This window comes from Epinephelus moara, chromosome 13 (assembly GCF_006386435.1).
Source record: "Epinephelus moara isolate mb chromosome 13, YSFRI_EMoa_1.0, whole genome shotgun sequence".
Classification (NCBI taxonomy): Eukaryota; Metazoa; Chordata; class Actinopteri; order Perciformes; family Serranidae; genus Epinephelus; species Epinephelus moara.
In genome coordinates this window covers 19344829-19364187 of record NC_065518.1, presented here as the reverse complement: position 1 = coordinate 19364187, position 19359 = coordinate 19344829, and the positions used below count along the sequence as shown (strand labels likewise).

Below are 19359 nucleotides of genomic sequence, written 5' to 3'. Positions count from 1 at the left end.
ATACACCACCATGCACTTATAGTGGGTCATAAGGGATAACTGAGAGGCATTACATCTGTTACATAGTAATTTGCATAGTATATCTTTAATCTATAAAGTAACTTGTAACTAAAGCTACCAGATACATGTAGTGGAGTGAAAAGTACAATTTTTGCCTCCGAACTGTGGTGGAGTAGAAGTATAAAGTAGCATAATATGGGAATACTTAAGTACAAGTACGTTACAATTGTGCACAAGGAATTTACTGATTATATTTATGTGTTACTGAGCTGGTTTCCTTCTAAGAGTTGTTTCAAGGCAAAGTAACACTGTTCGTGACTGAGTAATCCAGAAATCACAAATATCAAGAGACATCGAGTATGTGCTGTACCTTCATCAGATAACCGAGGCTTTTCTCACTGAAGACATCTTTGAGGAAGACCAGGTCCTCTTTATGGTTGGCATCAGGGTGGAGCTGAGAGGTGAGCAGGGCCAGAGTCTCATGCAGCCCTATGAAATGTAATAACTACACGTTATGTCTCAATCACACATTCAAACACACATATTTTATCCTCAATCAGGCCACTGTTGATACTGAGAGTAGAGGCTTCTCTGTCATCACTACAGCAATAAAATAAAAGCATTGTGTCATTACGATGTCTCAGAGGTGGGACCAAGTCATTGTTTTGCAAGTCACAAGTAAGTCTCAAGTCTTCACACCTAAGTCCCAAGTTAAGACTGACAGGTCCCAAGTCAAATCCCAAGTCCTGAACTTTGAGTTTTGAGCCCTAACAAAGTCAAAATGTGCTCTTCACCAAATGTTATGCCATTTCAACAACAGAGTAGTACTAAATTAAAGTTAAGAAAATGTATGACTGCTTTTTAACATTTGTGTTTATTAGTTAAAAACAAGTGTTTTTACAGTATTTAGCTGTCGAGCTAACATTAGCCCGCTAACCATGTTGATATTAGCCTTGAGTTACCGTTCTTTGTGCGACTTTAAATGTCGAACGCAGCTTGAAGTTGTTGGGTTTCCGTCTGTTGGTTTTGACCCGCATGGATGCTGTCAGATTGATTTGAACAAAGTAAATCTAGAGAATTAGTTGTCGACTTGCTGGGAATGAATACCGTTAACTTTAGCTGATTCAGGAAGTGAAGGGAAATTAACTGATTGGGACACTTTTAAAAAACTTTTTAATGTTCAGGTTTGGGGGGCAGGTATCAAGTATTTTCAAGTCAAAAGGCTCAAGTCCAAGTGAAGTCATGAGTCATTGGTGTTAAAGTCCAAGTCAAGTTGCAAGTCTTTTTGATTTTGTCAAGTCTAAAGTCATCAAATTTGTGACTCAAGCTTGACCTGAGTGCAAAATATGTGACTTGAGTCTTCACCTCTGCAATGTCCCAAATCTATTTAAACATACTGGATGCATTTATCTTTTTTTGGGATCATAATGTAAGCCCCTCTGTGTGGAGTTTACATGTTCTCCCTGTGTCAGTGTGGGTTTTCTCTGGGTACTCCGGCTTCCTCCCACAGTCCAAAGACATGCAGGTTAATTGGTGACTCTAAATTGTCTGTAGGTGTGAATGTGAGTGTGAATGGTTGTCTGTCTCTATGTGTCAGCCCTGTGATAGTCTGGTGACCTGTCCAGGGTGTACCCTGCCTCTCGCCCAATGTCAGCTGGGATAGACTCCAGCCTCCCCACGGGATCCCTCCAGTATCTCCCTCTGTAAACGTGTAACCCTCCTTCCTCCACAGATTTCAGTGACTATCCAACTATCCCTTATCAAAGATTGTTTGGTGTCAGTTTGCTGTTTAGGTAAATACAGATAAGACTGGTATGCATACCTTTAGACATGTAAACAGAAGTGATAACCTCAGAAAAAATCTTTAGGCTTCTTTTTTGGTTTATTTACAATAGGAGCATATATATATTCTCACAGTTCAAGCTCCAGTAATGTAAGCTTGACATATTAGCACCTGCATTATTTAGCAGCACATATAAAGCATCAGAGAGAATAAACAAGTAGCCAGAGCATATGTCTGGCTGTACCTGTGCTGGCAGACACGATGGGCATGGCTTCAATCATTCAGAGGAGGCAGGAGGGTGCAGAGAGGGGGAGAACAGGGAGGGAGGGGAAACAAAGTCGGTGAACTCTCTCCACTGGCTCCTTCTGTTCCTCACGTACGGCCAAGGTGAAAAATCACAGACACAGCTGGGGGTGAAAACAAAAACACAGTGTGAGTCTTGGATCTGCATTTTTAAAAAGGGGATTAAACCCTCAGTATCTAGGGTTTTCCTTACATTTATGATTTTAATTGAAACAGTGACTCTTAAAGATGCAGATATTTTAAAAGAAGAAATGATTTAATGCTGGTGGCTGCAACACAAAGTTAAAGGTTGCTGTTACAGACACACTATAAACGCACTTCTTGTGACGCTAATGCACAGTGAGGTTAGACAAAGAAGTTTCAGTACCTTGATGCTCACTTAATAAAGCATATATTTTTTCTTGTTTAAAATTACTTCTAGATGTAACCACATTTTGAAAGGGCAACTGGCCAACTGAGCTTCGACAGTGATGAATCAACCCATTACTGCGCTGAGGTTTCAATATAAATAATGGCTGCTTTCATTACTGAAGGCATAAAGCATTCATTTCAAACCCTGTGTCTGTCAAACAGGAGGAAAGCGAAGTCACATTACACACAACACTTCGGTCCAATAGGAGGCTTCACCTCGTTTGTTGCCATGGCAACCCTACGGTACCGATGACTTTCCTTGTGTTTACATTTCAATCGCGTCACAGATTAGATTAATTAAATGGTGTTTGGGTTGTGTCACATTATTCCCTTCACTAGTTTGGTGCAGTGTGCAGTGAAGCCTGTCGCTGCGATCTGGCATCAATAGAAGATTTTAATTTGCATCTTTTATTCAGGTTTTTGTCATTAGGTTCGGAGAGGAGTCCAAATAATCAACAGATAACCAATTAATTACTGCAGATAAGACAGGATCAAACTATATTGACCTCAGGAGGGAAACAGATGCGAATGTTACCAGTTTGCATAAATGTATGTGCAAAAATCAATACAGCAATTACAGTATGTATAGATTATTCAATTAATTCAATGCCATTCAGCTTTATTGTCATTTTACCATATAGCTGTTGAGGAGAGCAAAATGAGGGGGCATTTTTTTCAGAGATCTCAGGAGCAAAATACAGAAATAAATATCAAAAAAACAAAATTCATATTAGCATTTTTGCTTGATATCCCTAAAATATACACTATATCTCATTATTATCATTGTAAATTAAATATATTTGGGTTTTACACTGTTGGTCGGACAAAAAAAAAATAACGTGAAGGTGTCAACTTGGCCATTTTTCACTACTATTCTTATATCATAGAACAAAAAAAACAACTAATAAACCAGAATACCCAAAGCTTTATTAAGAGCCGGCCTTTAAGGTAAGTGCTGATCTGAGTTGGTAGATACAAATATCTGATAAAAGACTTTGCTATCCTTTTAAAAAATATCTCCAATCGACAAATGAACAATCTTGTGGACTGTCCTTGATTTAAATTGAATCACAAACATTACTTTACAAGGGACAGTTCACCCCAAAATCAATAACATATTTTCCTCTTACCTGTGTTGCTGTTTATCAGATAGACTGTTTTGGTGTGAGTTCCTGAGTGTTGGAGATATCAGCTGAAGAGATGTCTGCCTTCTCTCCAAAATAATAGTACTATTAAGGTGGAACGTGTACTTGTAGTGTTACTCAGTGCATAAGTTGATGACATGAATCCATCAACAAACTTTAAAAGTTCAATGTGACCACTTTGACCATTATTTTAGTTTCTTTTTTTTGTCTCTCTTGGATGACACACACTTTTAGTAATGAGTGGATCTTCAAACATTGAAAAATATACATATTAATTTGGATTGGCTATGTGAACTGCATATATTCTAACCCTCACTTTAAAAAAAAAGGCATCATGGAGAATTGTTGTTGTGGGCTCCAGCCGGCTGCACTAGCCCTAGAAGGATTAAATGCACAAACCCACTATTTTTAAAATATCCTATGGAGATAGACCCTCACTACAGCCTGTTCTATTTTGTTCTGAAAATGTCGTTCTGTGGACGATAAACGCGGTGCAGACATCCCTCTGTTTCACCGGTAATGAGGAAATACAGTGAGTGCAGGACGGGGCAGTAAGTGACAACAACCCCGCCCACATTTAACAATACTGTTTGCAGTGGCAACCCTAGGGTCTAGGTACCATGTCTGAAGGGTTACTGTTGGTTCCAAAGGTACCATAGTGAAAGTGTTTGATGGAAACAGGACTTATGTGGCACTCTGCTTGCAGGGCTCAAAGCGCCCAAAAACATACATTTGAAAAACTCAACAACAATAGTTGGGTTTCCATCCAACTGGCACTAGTACAAGCCATTTTTCCTGTCAAGTACGACTGCAAGAAGAAGAATGCGCACAAGATGATATAATTAAAAGAGAGCCAGTCAAATCCCAAATGAAGGAAAACAATGAATGTATAACATAAACAAAAAGAAACAGAGTGTTGAACAACTAATATTACAGCCCTGTGCCCTTGAACACCACAAGCTGAGTGCCATCTAGTTCCATTATATTGGAGAGAAGGCAGACATCTCTACGGCTGATATCTGCAACACTCTGCAACTCACATCAAAACAATTTGGATAACAAAAACAGCTCAACAGGTAAGAGGAAAAATATGAGTGCTTGATTGAGGGGTGAACTGTCCCTTTAAAGCATCATTTCCCAAGAGGAAACACATGTTGGCAGATTTTGTTATTATGTTATTATGTCTTATAGATTAGTCACCTGATGCACACTTTCCTCCTCAGACTCAGTACGGCTTTGGTTGCCTGATTGTCAGTGATCCAGACTGTTAATTAACAGTCCCTGACTGTCTGCAGCAAGTCATGTGAAACAGCAGTATAATCTCCACCTGCTGTACCTGCTCTAACCTTAGAACTGCCCCTGGAGCTGCTGGCTGTGTAGGTGGGAGGGTCGCAGTAATAACATGTCAGGTGAACATAGTGTTTTAGAGTACGCTCAGCCTTCATCCTACACATCATCCCTTTACTGTCTGCAGGGGGATTTTCTGCTGTACTGGTGTTTTTCCATTACCACTGATGTGACATCTATGTTTCAACATTTCTTGCACAGAAGAAAAGCTTCGAACTCTGCAAAGGTAAACGTTTTGTATTGGAAAGTTTGTTTACCATCAACAGCAGACCAGAATTCACTGCAGTCACTTGTTGCACCTATTTAGTCAAATATAAGGCATTCAATGGCAACACCAGCATGGCACAACACTGATTCTTCTTGGAAGGGCTACTACTCCATTAATTAGAGACACAAACAAATTAATTACAACACTTGACTGGACGCTGGCCCACGAGACATCTGCGCCACACAGACATGGTAGTCTATAAAAAAACAAACTGAATGCAAAAGTCTGCAACATTTCCTTTGAGATTTCAAATACAAAACAATCCTGCAGCGTTTCTGGCTCATTGTTAGAAATCCACAATCAACACAAACACTCGCTCGATGTCTGTAAACAAAATCAAGCAGAACCTGATCAGCATGGTGGCGATGTAAAGAAGTCAAGACCTCGTCAAATTTATTTACCCTTTAAGACAGGTGGAGACAACTTTTAGCCTCATTAATGTTGCTGATTATATCTACAGAAATCAGTTAAAGCCACAAGTGTTAGTCCATCAACACAACGCACGAGTTCTTTAAAAACAATTAAGTTTCGTGTTTTTCTGTCAACCTGTGTCAAACAATTTACTCAAAACAGTGATTAACAATCGTCTTACGGTAATTCTTTGTCATGTTCTGTCATGTCATCGTCACATTTTTCTCTGGTGGGCTGGTGAGAAACAACAAAAACCAGCTGCCAAGGAAATTTCTAGTTTGGGAAAAATAAACAGATTGAAGGGGCAGGGTGGCAGCGTGCCGAAGTGGCAATTAGAATAAACAGCGACAGCACAAACAGACCCTCATTTAGCTGGTGACAAGTGGTCATGAAGCCCATGTTGGAGCCATGTTTAAAATGGTTGTAATGCATTCAGTCGTGCACTAGACTGACGAGGGGTGATGAAAAGCAAGATTTTTAATCTGCTTTAAGCTGTTAGACGTTATTACCGGCTGTTTGTTTGTTATGTGTTGCTGTTGCAGTCCATCCATCAGCATGTGGATACTGATGGCAAAATAACAAACGTGAGATATAAATTACGACACAACTTACTGGGGGACCATAAATCATCTATTTGCATCGCTGCCTTCAGCATTTGATATCTAATAATATTGCTTAAAAGGAAAGGTTTGACATTTTAGGAAATGCTAGTCAGCTTAGCTTAGCATGATTCAGGGTTCCCACACATTTTCATGGACAAATTTTCCCCAATGTCTTTTCAAGGATCCTTAGTAACATTTTTTTCTTGTCCCACTTGCCCAACTTTTTTTTTTTTAAACATATCAGATTCAAACTCTACTCAAACAAAATTTCCACTAGTGGCATACATGAAGAGAGAGACAAGAAAATGATGAAACATACCTGATGGTTAACGAAATATGATCACACACTGAGCTACGTTATGTTGGCAGCTACAGAACATTTATTTGCTGTTAACATTTATCGCGTTAAAGGTTATCCACTAAGGATTATTGTAATAATCAGGGCTGCACAATTAACTGAAAATTAATCGAAACTGTCAGAACCTCTAACTGACTTAATCTTGCCCACGTTGGTAATTTTGCTCCCCCCCCCCCCCCCGACATTCTGGTAAAACCTTCCCCACTGTGTGTGTTCATGTAGTGTCCCCTTAAAAACGTACTACAGCATGTGTGGTCACATGACTCCACCCCGTGCAGTCTGTAACCAAAAGCAACATGTTGCAGAACTCAAACACCAAGAGCAACTTGAGCAGCTTGTACCAAAGAGGAATGCCGTGTCTGTCATTTCGACACATTTTGACTTTCGTGAAGACGACACCAAACAGAAAGAAAGAAATCAAATGTAAACACTGCGCAAAAAAAACGTTTCAGCGACCAAAGGTAATACCACCAATCTGTTTCTGCACTTGGAGCATAACACATAGATACCACAAGCATTTACAAAGGCTACACAATATTCAAAATACCGAAATTTTCAATAAATAACCATAAACAGTTCACCACAAAGATAAGATATGCACACTTTCATTAGAAAAAATATCCCAGGTTCAATATTTGAGCATCTTTACAATACAAACCTTGTCAGTGAACTATGAGGGCAAAAAACAAAAACAATTTTTTTTTTCAGTAATCATAATCGAGGTAAAATGTTCAAATAATCGTGATGTTGATTTGAGGTTGTATCAATTTTTTTATACATGAAAAAACCCTTGACTTTTCCAAAACTTTCAATGATTTTGACTAATCCCACAACTTTTCCAGGCCTGGAAAATGTAATGTGAAATTCCGACCGTGGGAACCCTGCTAAATATAATAAACAGGGGGGCGTCGGTGGCTTAGTGGTAGAGCAGGCGCCCCATGTACAAGGCTGTTGCCGCAGCGGTCCGGGTTCGAATCCAGCCTGTGGCCCTTTGCTGCATGTCTTTCCCTCTCTCTATCCCTTTCACACTTCACTATCCTATCAATTAAAGGCAAAAAATACCCTAAAAATATCTTAATATATATATATATATATATATATATATATATATATATAATAAAAAGGGACACAGTTAGCCTGGCTCTGTCCAAACGTAACAAAATCCACCTACCAGCACCTCTGAAGCTCACTAAATAACACCTATCTCCTTTATTTAATTCATACAAATACCTAAAAGTAAAAACAACTCTTTGTGGTTTAATGGTTGCCCTGGCAAATGATTGCCTGGCAACTTTATCTCCAGGAAGTGCCCAGCCAAACAATAGTCTGGCTCAAGAACACAAGTGAGCATACTTCCCAAAAATTCGGACTATCCCGTAAACATACCGTAATTTGACTTCTCCTTTTACTGCTGCGCCTCAGTAAACAAACATGTTAACACACAGACCTCCATCACCAGTGTCTTGTAATTACGTCCATGTAGGATCACTGCTGGAGTATGACATGACCCTTGACCTCCCCTCATGAGTGAGCCTCAATCAGGAATCAATAATAATACCCCCAGATGGATTCAGTCTAATGCTGCTGCACCACCATCAGCATGTCTGTCCCTTCATTAACTCACTCTGTGGAGTATCGACAAAACAGCACTTTCAAAAATCCATTCTGCACATTATCAGGAGAGAAATACATTCTGGCAGCACTGCCCAGTGCAAACTAACTAAATAAACTATATATGAAATATTTACTCAAAAATCTGTACTAACAGAACAAACATTAACAGGTAAACAGTGTTATCCACAATTTTGCCACGATTGTTTACTTCCATTGTGCTCAGTGCGACGTCTTCCATTGATTACAATGGTTCCACTCAAAATTGGTGGAAACAGACTGGTTCGCCAGGTAGCACCAACTAGGTTCCCAGAATCCTGAACATAACCGGTTCAAGAACCAGAGCCAATCTGGTGGAAATGGGGCATGTGAGCAAAGAGATGTGCTACAAACACAGTGGAGAATAAAATCCATTAATTAATTAGAAGATTAATGGTTTTCTCACAAGTTGTCATCTGCTGAATGAGCCCCTTTCAGAGCAAACAATCATAAGAGAGAAATAATGGGGTTATCTAATAGTTCAGAAAACATTTACATGACCTGTCTAGAACAGGTCCAACTATAATGTAGTGTCAACATTTTGTACAATATATTTTATAGGTCAGCAGAATCATTTTAGTGTTCCAGACTTTGGATTTTTAAACAGTTTCTAACAAATGGAGAGATCAACATAATGATTTATAGCTGCATTTTAATTGTGCAAAGTTTATCTTATCCCTGGAGTAATGGCTGATTTTACACACTAATTCCATTACAGCAGCTTAGAATAACATGAGACATCTGTGTGATGATAACTGGAAATAAAAAACCAACACTTTGGGTGATTGTAAATGCAACATTTCAGTCAGACAGATTTCATCAGTCACTGACTTCTTTTCCTCTCTTTGCCTCAGTAGCTGAAACAGTCTGGTGTTACTTCAAGTGTTTTTATGAGACATATTCAGAGTAGTTCCTTTATTAAATAACTTGTTTCACAGTTACAGGCATCAGGAGTGTCGATCAGGTAAACGTTAATGTTACTGGATGACATTAACCAAAAAATCAGCAGTTAAAAATGCCTACAGGGTTGCCAACTCTCACGCATCTGGCATGACTGTCACTCTTTCACCATCAATTTCACTCTCTCACGCCCTTTAAAGAAATCTCACTTCACCATCTCTGAGTCCTCTTTTTTCTTTTTTGTTATTTCCAGCCCATTGTGTGGCTTGACCGGACCGCATACTATTCTCAGAAAGCAAGTTTAGGTCTCGTGGGGCTACCCTGAACTTCATGCTACTTCGTCCTTCCCCAAGTCTCCTACACTGGTTGCCTATTGGCTTACAAAGTAAATAGCGAGGAAGTCGCCTGTCGTCGATACTTTGCTGGTCGGAAATGTACCAAGGTAACCAAATTGCAGACGAATTTACATTTAACTATGTTATTAAACCATGTGCCCTGCCTGAATAACTAAAACACAGTTATGATGAAAAAAACTGTTTGTTAGAAGAGTGAATTTCTTTAAGAAAAAAACAAGGCAAGAAGAACTACACAAGAACATGATGAGGTAGGCTAATGTAATGCACTTGTTCTCATCTGTCTCTGTTTGCTAAGACAACCAATCATGATGTGCAGGACAGGGGCAGTGCGTTCTGATATCATAGACTTTAAAATTTTATGTAGATCTTCATACCAGTGTTTTTGAAAATATGCATAATGTACACAGGTCATTGAAAGTCCTTGAATTTATCTATTTCTATATGAAATTGCATGAAAATAGGATTTCGCAAACAACCCGAACCCAACTTGAAATCTTTCTGTTTGTCACAACAGGACATATTACTGGATTCTTTAAGCAGGTGATCAATACTACCATCAGATTGATGCCGACCTTGATCTGCGCCGTAAAACAACAAATATTGTGGGGCTTAGGCCTATAGATATGAATATGTAAACGTGCACTCATTTGTTCTGTTTGTCACATGTGCATATTAACTCTTTTAAGGTTTAAAAAAAAAAAATGTGCCGCCGTGTCCACGTATGTTCATGACCACGTACGCACAAGCAGATACTATGTCACAAGGTAAAATCTCACTCTGGCCCTCTGACCAAAGTTGGCAACCCTGTGCCTATCATATCCATATATCATCCCGTATCCCCTTGAAGGATACAAATCCCAGGTCGGTAAAACATGAAGACAACCAAAATAGCTAATGCTAGCTAGCTTAGCAGAGCAGCAGTAACTGCCATGTCAGCTTTAACCTTTACTGAAATTTACTTAAACTGAAGTCAAGCGACATATATCACATATTTAAGTGTATTAAATTGGGAAATAATTACAATATAATTATAATGACTTTAATATAAATATTAGACGTCGACAGAAAGACAGACATCAAGATAAAAAGAAAGACAATCACTTGGAAAAACCCTTAAAAAGTTAAGTTTAAGTGGTCAAGAAAGCTGACAGAACCTTATTACGCAGGCTGTATTTGGGGGATAAATTAATAAGCCTAAAAAGGCATAAAATGAAGATATTAAAACATTTTTATTGCCTGCTTTACCCCTTCTTTCTCAACTGTAATTATACGGCTCACTTCCTTCCTCCTTTTATTATTTCCAAATTTCAAGGTGAATTATCATTACATGTTTGGATTAAACTGCATTTTTCCTTGTCCTAAAATAAAAGTTGTTTTTGTTTGTGCCTTCTGTTGGCCACCACATAACCCCACTCCATTGAGAAAACTTGGTTCCAACAACAAAGCTAACAGTTCTGGGGTAAATCCTCTCTGCTTTTATTCAGCCTCCTCCCATACACACTTGGCCCATGCTCCTGACCTTCTTTCTCTCCATCTCTTCCTCCCTCCATCCACCCCGCTCTCTCTCTAATTACAAGAGGCTGAGAAGAGCTTAAAGCCGACATCTTTCTCTCTTTTTTTTTTTTTTTTTTCCCCTCCTCTCGCTCACTGAGTCTATCGTCTAAATACGTAAGGCTACCACCGGCCATATGGTGGTATTATCTAGCCTCCTTGATTTAAGACGGCAGCGCTCGTGGCTGTGTGCATCGCCGAGGATTTCAATGAATACAATGAAGCAGATTAGAAAGGACTGGGAGATTAGAAGAGGAACTGAATAGCAGTAAGGATGCAGCTGAGGCTATACTGGAAAGCATTTAGTTACCTTTTCTGAGCAAAAAGACGTGGATTACATTCACTTGTATTTACAGCAAGAAGACTCAAATGAAAATGAAACAATTATTAAAATAATTATCAAGCCTTCTTGTGATCAAAGGAAAATCAATATCTAACTATTTTAATAACTGATCGATCCTTTTAAGTCACGTAAACATACAGGTGTCTGCTTTTCCAGTGTGGTGAGTTGCAGCTTTTCTCAATCTCATATCATTACATGAGTTTCTTCTTTTGTTGCATTATGAAGTAAATGAATCCGATTTACTGGTCCATCTATATCCCAACCCTCACCTACGGTCATGAGCCCTGGGTAGTGACTGAAAGAATGAGATCGCGGATACAAGCTGCCGAAATGAGTTTCCTCCATGGGGTGGCTGGGCTCAGCCTTAGAGATAGGGTAAAGAGCTCGGAGATCGGAGTAGAGCCGCTGCTTCTTAGCGTCAAAAAGGGTCAGTTGAGGTGGTTCGGGATCAGGATGCCTCCTGGGCACCTCCTGTTAGAGGTGTTCCGGGCACGTCCCACTGGTAGGAGGCCCTGGGGCAAACGCAGAACACGCTGGAGGGTTTACATATCTCATCTGGCCTGGGAACACCTTGGGGTCCCCCAGGAGGAGCTGGAAAGTGCTGGGGTGCTTTGCTTGGCCTGCTGCCCCCGCAACCGGGCATCGGATAAGTGGATGAAAATGGATGGTTGGTTGGATGGATGAAGTAAATGTTGATGCACAATATAGTGAGTATAGAGTGACACCATCAGCGTTTAGATTGGTTCCCATTAAGGCTTGCTTTCTCTGTGCAAGTGTCTGCCACCAGGTACGATCTCTCTGGAAAATGAGGGCTGGATTTACAGCACAAAGGAAGTGCCTCAACAATGCGCAAACAAAATAGGATCGAGAAGGATAGCGCTTTTGTTTTCAATGGTAGCTAACGGTCCCCAGTTGCCGATGAGTATCAATGTAAGTTCTTGGCCATATCCCTAGTAGTGGAAATGGCGGACAGTGGAACAACCAAAGTAACTGTGGTAGTTGCTTGCCCGTGAGAAAATGTTAAGTGATCCGGTTATTTTTGTGCCACCGGTGCCAACAATGTACCATGTAAAGGTTTCTGCTTTTCCAGTGTGAGGGTTTGAAGCTTTTCTCCATCTCATTTAATTAAAAACGAAATCTTCTCCAAGTTTTTAGCCACGCTAGCAGTGGTGCAGACACCCATGTCTCCGTCAGGATAGATCATAATTATTTTGGTGACCCCATGACTGTTCATCTTTTCCCAACTCTTTGGTTTATGACTGGATACCTGCAAAACTCATGACATTGCCTTCTGTTGTACCTTGTTTTGAGTTCTAATTAGCAAATGCTAGTATGCTAACACTAAGCTAACATGGTAAAACACACCTGCTAAACATCAGCATTGTCACTGCGACCATGTTGTAGAATAAGCAGTTTAGGAACTTGAGACATTTTCTGTTCCAATGTTCCAATTCTTCTATAGACTGAAATCTACCTGCTCCCTTAAGGAGTTAATTCTCTATACTACTGGTTTTCTTTCAAGGACATTTGATCATGACTGATTATGATTGATTACTATTCCCTTACTGCAATGGAACACTGTGTAAAATCTACAAAGACACGTCAGTATTGTCCTTGCTGTAAGACTCTGCTGTCAGCTTGTCTTTAACTCACAGTATGAGCAGCATTAGTCGTTCGGCTTACTTATACTTGTTGGTCAGGTTCATTAATTATTATTTTAGAGTCTGCCCTTTACAGCATTTGCATACAGACTTTATACAAAATGAATTATTCATGATTTGTTGACCCCAACCGGGAAGTTTTCTTTTTAATCATCTCAGTAACGTAGGGAGTTGAGGGAGTTGCTCAAGGAGACTTCAGTGTGTCTGCTTCCATCCTAATAAAAACATTTTGATATTATACTGAGAAACAATTTGTTAGTTTGAGCTCTGACCTTCTGGTAATCACCAGGGCTGGGGGGGACAGACGACAATTCTTAGATGCATCAGGCATGAAGAAAAATCAATAATCTGAAACTTAAAATTTACTTCGCAACAGGGGTGGGCGATATGGCCCTAAAATAATATCACAATATTTCAAGGTATTTTATTTATTCATTTTATTTATATATTATATATGTAGTTTTTTCACGTAGGTTTACATTACCAAAGGTTTATGACACTTGATGACACCGACTCCCATGTGCACACAGTGAGAGAGGACAGGAGAGACGCAGTGCTGCTGCCAGAGGAGCCGCTGAATGAGTTCCCTCTTAGTGGTAACTCGCTATAAGAGTCTGAGAAGTCCGGGGCTGTTCATAAAACATTCAGGATGCCACAGTTTATTCCACACTACTGAAGCTGCTCCTCTTTTTAGAACCACCGCGGAGTCGATAATCATTTCGCTTTCAGCCGTGCTTGTTGTTGCCGTAGGTAACAGTATGACGTCAACATGTCAACAAGACGAAATATCTTGATACTTAGAAATATCTAAGCTGTGTGTTTACTATTGTTTTGTTATTGATTTTTAATATCATTTCTCACTGTTTTCCACTGGCTGCTGGTGCTCACATCTGTGTGCTGGATCACGACAGCATTTCATATTCACATTCCTCTTCTTACCGTCTAATGACTGACAGTAAAACCCTCACTGATTGTCCCTTCAGTGCTTCGGCTGATTGAGTTTCCCACTCCTTCACTCTGTCCCCTGGCGTCTCTCCGTCTCTGCCTCGATGTCATTTATCTTCACCAAACTTGAGGATCGTGACGAGATAATTCATCCTACTAGTAAACTAGGCATCGGCACAATCTACAGTCGAGTCGGAGTCGTACTTTATTATACTGACATTGTGTTTGGAGAGCTTAACCCTTATGTCACTGTCCTCTCTGCTCACATACACAAACATGCACGCCACCTGTCTGCCAGACTCATTTGCTGTTGGACGGGTCCCGAGAGAAGACAGAGAGGGGAGAGGTCGTCAACATACTGCTGATGCCATCTGCCCACCACTCTGTGTGTATGTGTGTGTGTGTGTGTGTGTAGTCCATCCACCACCTATGATGCCACCCACATGGCTGGGCTGACATATTTGGAATATGACAGATTTCATTCCAATTTCCGTTTGGAAAAAAAGTTGCCTGCTGTACATTTTGCGAGGGTATTAAGATAATCTATAGCAACAGCACAAAAGATTCATAGTGTTCCTTTGTTCATGAAAATGAATGTGTTCTAGTCATTTTAAGAAGTGGAAAAACAAAAGCATTATACGTCTGCAACCCAGACAGGATAATTTAATCTATGAAACGTCAAAAAAATACTGCCCAGAGCCCGAGCTGACATCTTCAAATGTCTTGTTTTTGTTCAATCAGAAGTTCAAAACCTAGATATTGAGTTTAAAATAATATACGGCAGAGAAAAGCAGCATATCCTCTCAATTTAGAAGCTTGAACTAGAAAGTTTCGGGCATTTTTTGGCCTATTATTTTTCTGGAAATCAACTAATTATTTCAGCTCTGCAAGATCTATAATAAAAAAGGAGGATGATTTTTATTTTATGCTACCTTGAGAGGGATTTACTTCAGATTTTAATTGCTGTGGTGGAACAAAAATGCTGGATATAAAACATAACGCAGTGCAGAGGAGGTCAGGAGCCAGACGGCTTTTAAGAGGCTTATAAGAAGAACATCACTTCAGAACACCTTCCACTCGCTCGCCCACTCCGAGACACAGCTGGGTGGAAAAATTACTTCTAGTGTTGAGAGAGATTGAATTTGGCCGTGGGACGGAAAACACCGACATTTGTGTGTGTCTCGTTTCAGGATTTCCGACAGCCAAATGGGTTTTTAGGGGCGGAGGAGGACCTTGACATGATGGCTGACAGAGTGCCAATCTGGCTGGTGGGGAGCCAAACTTTAGAGGCTTTGAGACTGATGGCTGATGTTAAACTCCCACTGCGCTCATAATGATATGTGTAAATGCACCAAGAGAACAGGACTGTAAACAATGTCCTGTCCATTCAATAAATCTGCTTTAGTTGCACCATATTTCACCCAAAACATCACATATAATTATCATAAAAGGAAGATAAGTGTCTGGACTCAAGATGCCTCTTAACCTCTGACTTGGTTTAAGCACATTTTTCCTTGAGTCCTTGTTTACTAAACCCTCTGTGCATAAAACCTGACCTTCATTGAATCTCTCTGGCTCTCCTGCACACCAAACAAGCCATAAAACCCTGTCCTGCCCTGCAGCAAAGCGTGACCTACTCATTGCTCCAGGCCTGTCCTGTCAACCACCATTAACTGGTCCTCCCTTTTTAATTCATCAGAAGGAGAATTTTTAATCATTTAATTAGCTTATTTAGCAGTCTATGGTGGTGCATGCCCATGTGCAATAATCTTTCACGCCAGTTTAATCTAATATTGGGGTTGGCAATTAATCACAGGTGATGCACACCCTCATTAACATGCAGCACAGGCAGCATGCACATGGTTTCACTCAGACATGTGTTTGGGAATCTAAATTAAATGACGCAAAAACAGAGTGAGGTTTTGTCTTTGCTGTATCTACATGTGTGCAGATGAACACTACCTGTCAGTGTCCCTGGGGCTGTTATTTTCTCTTTGTCACACACAGAGGTAAAGAGCAGCACAGAGTTGAGTCAGTGCACGTTAGAAAGCATCCTTACCTTGTTGAGGCTCCTCTCAGCAGCGCTCCTGTTTGCACCGACACCGCCTCTGTTTCTAACACCACTGTGGTTCTATCTTTCTTCTGTCTGTCTTCCTCTCTGTGTTTCTCCCTCTTCACTCCGTCTTCAGCGGACTGGTTTTATTTCTCTGCTTGCTCCATCCAGTGTGCGTCTCAATGAGCCGCCCCTTCCCCCTCTGTCAGTCACTGTGCTTCGCCCTCACTCCCTTTCTTTGTGCTGCCTTCAGGGGCTCCTCGTAATCTACATCACCCAAGATTCACGGATGGAAATAAGATAATGCTGCTGTTTGCTGGTTGGAAAATGAGGAGAAAATGGGAAATAGTAAATAGTAAAGAAAGACATTTGAGTATGGAAGCCGGGAACAGCCATGCGCACAATTATTTTTTTTAATACTTTTGTCTCTCAAGTTTAGAGTTCTTCAATCTCAACTGCGCAGGCTGAAATTGGGCAGGCAGAAATGCGCGCTGATTGGCCGGTTGGGTCAGGCTGGGTTGTGGGAAAGACAAAAATAACATAAATTTGAAAAAAAAAAAAAAAAAAAAAAAAAAGTTTTAAATAAATAATAGAAAAATAGTAAAAAAGTGAACACTATTATTAATTCATTGATTGATTCATTGATATAATCTCCCTTTATTTATTTATTTATTTTGCGGTAGCCTGGTGGCTTTTGACCAATGACTGGCCGAGGAAAACAGAGAGGGTGGGGTTAAGGAGCTGTCAGTGTCCGTGTCACTGTCTGGAGGTCAGAGAGTAGACAATGTGGGAAGATGGAGGTGGTGATAATTAAGTCTAAGCTAGCCAAAGGTGAATATACGATCGCCCTGCAGGCTGGGAGAGAAGGTGGGGAGCAACTAGGCTCCATGCTGGGCTCTCTGTCCCTCCTCTCAGCCAGAGCAGGGAGCTTTTTTTTGTTGGGGAAATACAGTGTAGAGAGAGTCAGTGATAATTTTCTGCAGGAGATGTGCGTGGCTTGCACCACCACATAGCTGGTGTGTCCCAGGTGTCAGAAGCCACCTAGTGCTTTTTGGGAGGTGGGGCTTGGTTGGGCTCAGGCTCAGCATTTTGTGTGATGATCTCAGTCAGGCCAGGTTTGGGCTTCATCTCACACAAGCCGGTTTGAATTGGGCTGTAATTTGTTCGGCCCATTGAGAACTCTACTTGAGATCACGAAATGTTTCCTCTTATTACCTGTAATGTTTATCAGAGATCAGGAGTGCAGTGCCAACATGCATAGACGGCATCCTGACAACTGATATCAGATAAAAATGTCAGATCAAGGAGTGCTCATTACTGATCAATACATCAGACTGTACTGCAATCAAGATCCAGTTATGAACGCTCTGTCAGCCATGACAGTAATTTTGATGGATAAAATCAGGTCATCAAATGAACCAGACCCTCGTTTTCGAGTTCTCCATAATTATCCTGTGGATCTGGGGGGAAAAAGCAATTTTCTCCTGCTAAAATTGTCTTTTTATTTTGAGAAATCTGCCTTTTGTTTTTTCAAGAATTGACATAAATTACCACAAGAAAACAAGCTTTGTCATCTCAAGATAACAAAATAATTAGGCTTCCTTGTGATCTCGAGATGACTGCATTAAAACGTAATTACAAGCACAGCCTTTCTCGGCTTCTTTGGTACAATATCAAATAAGATGTGTCCTGAAATATTACATAACCTTGTGTCACCTGTCTGGTGTCATTATTTCAGTTTTCTTTCATAATTTAGCTAAGTTAAAAAAAAAAAAGTTGTGTGCAAACAGGGTAACTGGGTCAGTAGTTGCCCAAGAGCAATCTTTTTCCCCCAGTGGTTGCCTGAAAGTAAAATCCATCCATGGCATCTGATCATTGTTGAGTGATCGTTTAAAGTGGTTTTAAACTGTGCAGTAAATGATTTCACTACAACTGAGAACTGAACTGAACACCAAAAGCAAAACATGTATGGAAGCCTATTTCTGCCAGGAAAAGACCAAAACTGATGTTGGGGATGACAAATAATACTCATAGTAGGGGAGTAACAATATATTGGTACTGACAATAACTGTGATATTTACAAAAGAAATATTGATATCATGTTAATAATACACAAGACAATATTGTGTGAATAATCCTCTTAAAATCTTTTCTGCGTCTCCCTCCTCAGCACCATCTGGTTGCCTTTTACCTATCCATGAAGTGTAAGTACTTTTTATACTCTTTTATACAGTTATGGTTAAAGACTCTCTCCACCTCCCTATACTCATATTTTGAGTGTAATTCATTTAGCTTTTTTTTCCCGTTATGGCTACTATATGATAATATCGTTATTGTGAACTCTTTTGGCCACAGTTATTGTATCATGACAATCTGATATTGTGCCAGCCCCAAAGCTGACTAATAAGATAATGACTTTTGCTCACATGATCGGTAGATTTTCTCAGACATCATACATGTCATAATTCTCATCATACCATCACACAATACGGATACTGAATTTGAGCGTAATTTATTTGCCAAAAAGACATTATAATAATACATGATATTGTCATTGTGAACTCTTTTGGCCATGATAATGCAATAATGTGGTATTACCTGCCCTAACTCATGGTAAGTCAAATTGTGCGTGCAATTGTGTGTGTCATGATTTAGACTTCACGGAAAGCCATAATATTGACTCATGTCATAACTCCACTTTTCTTTTATTTGACTCAACGTTACCATTATTATTTTTTGTCATAATCTTTCATCAGATTTTTCTTTTCCTGGTAGAAATGGGCCTCCATATCAACTATGTAACCATGGGCGAGTTTAAATTCAAAACATTGTTTCACTAAAAAATAATCTTTAAAAAAGAGAGAGAAAAAAGGCATGAAATGAAATGGTGTGCATCAGGGTTTGAGGTATGTTTTCTCTTGTTTAGTGGGCGTGTCAGAGGTGACACACAATCCGCAGTGCCATGTATATAAATACATGTCTACTAGATCTTTACTTATTGTTATTGTGCTTACAATTTTTGTTTATATTTCACACTTGCTTTAGCAAAGTAAATGTATTTTGCGGGCCAATAAAGCTCCTCTGACCTGAATCTGATTAGACTCAACACAACAGGGCGTTCAACACATTCCTGTTTTTCTTTGAATAAACATTTTGATACATTTTGTGGCAGCTGAACGCAGCTCTGATGTTGAACCAATCACCTTACCTCTTCCGGGTTGCTGAAATGGCTTCACATATTCAGGTATGTATCTGACATATAGAATAAATGA

The 19359-nt window shown here is 39.9% G+C and overlaps 1 protein-coding gene across 2 annotated transcripts in view; it reads right to left on the bottom strand.

Annotated features, from left to right (window-relative positions):
• Positions 1-16342, bottom strand: part of LOC126399781 (MAGUK p55 subfamily member 3-like) — a 33123-nt gene extending 16781 nt beyond the window's left edge. The window contains exons 1-3 of one of the 2 annotated variants that reach the window (XM_050060037.1): positions 16094-16342; positions 2028-2190; positions 371-489 (exon numbers count right to left, since the gene is read on the bottom strand). In XM_050060037.1, the coding sequence (XP_049915994.1) occupies positions 371-489; positions 2028-2064 (156 nt within the window). In that variant the 5' untranslated portion in view covers positions 2065-2190; positions 16094-16342. The remainder of the gene's footprint in view (positions 1-370; positions 490-2027; positions 2191-16093) is intronic. The other variant, XM_050060038.1, reaches the window with a different exon arrangement.
• Between the last annotated feature and the right edge of the window lie 3017 nt (positions 16343-19359).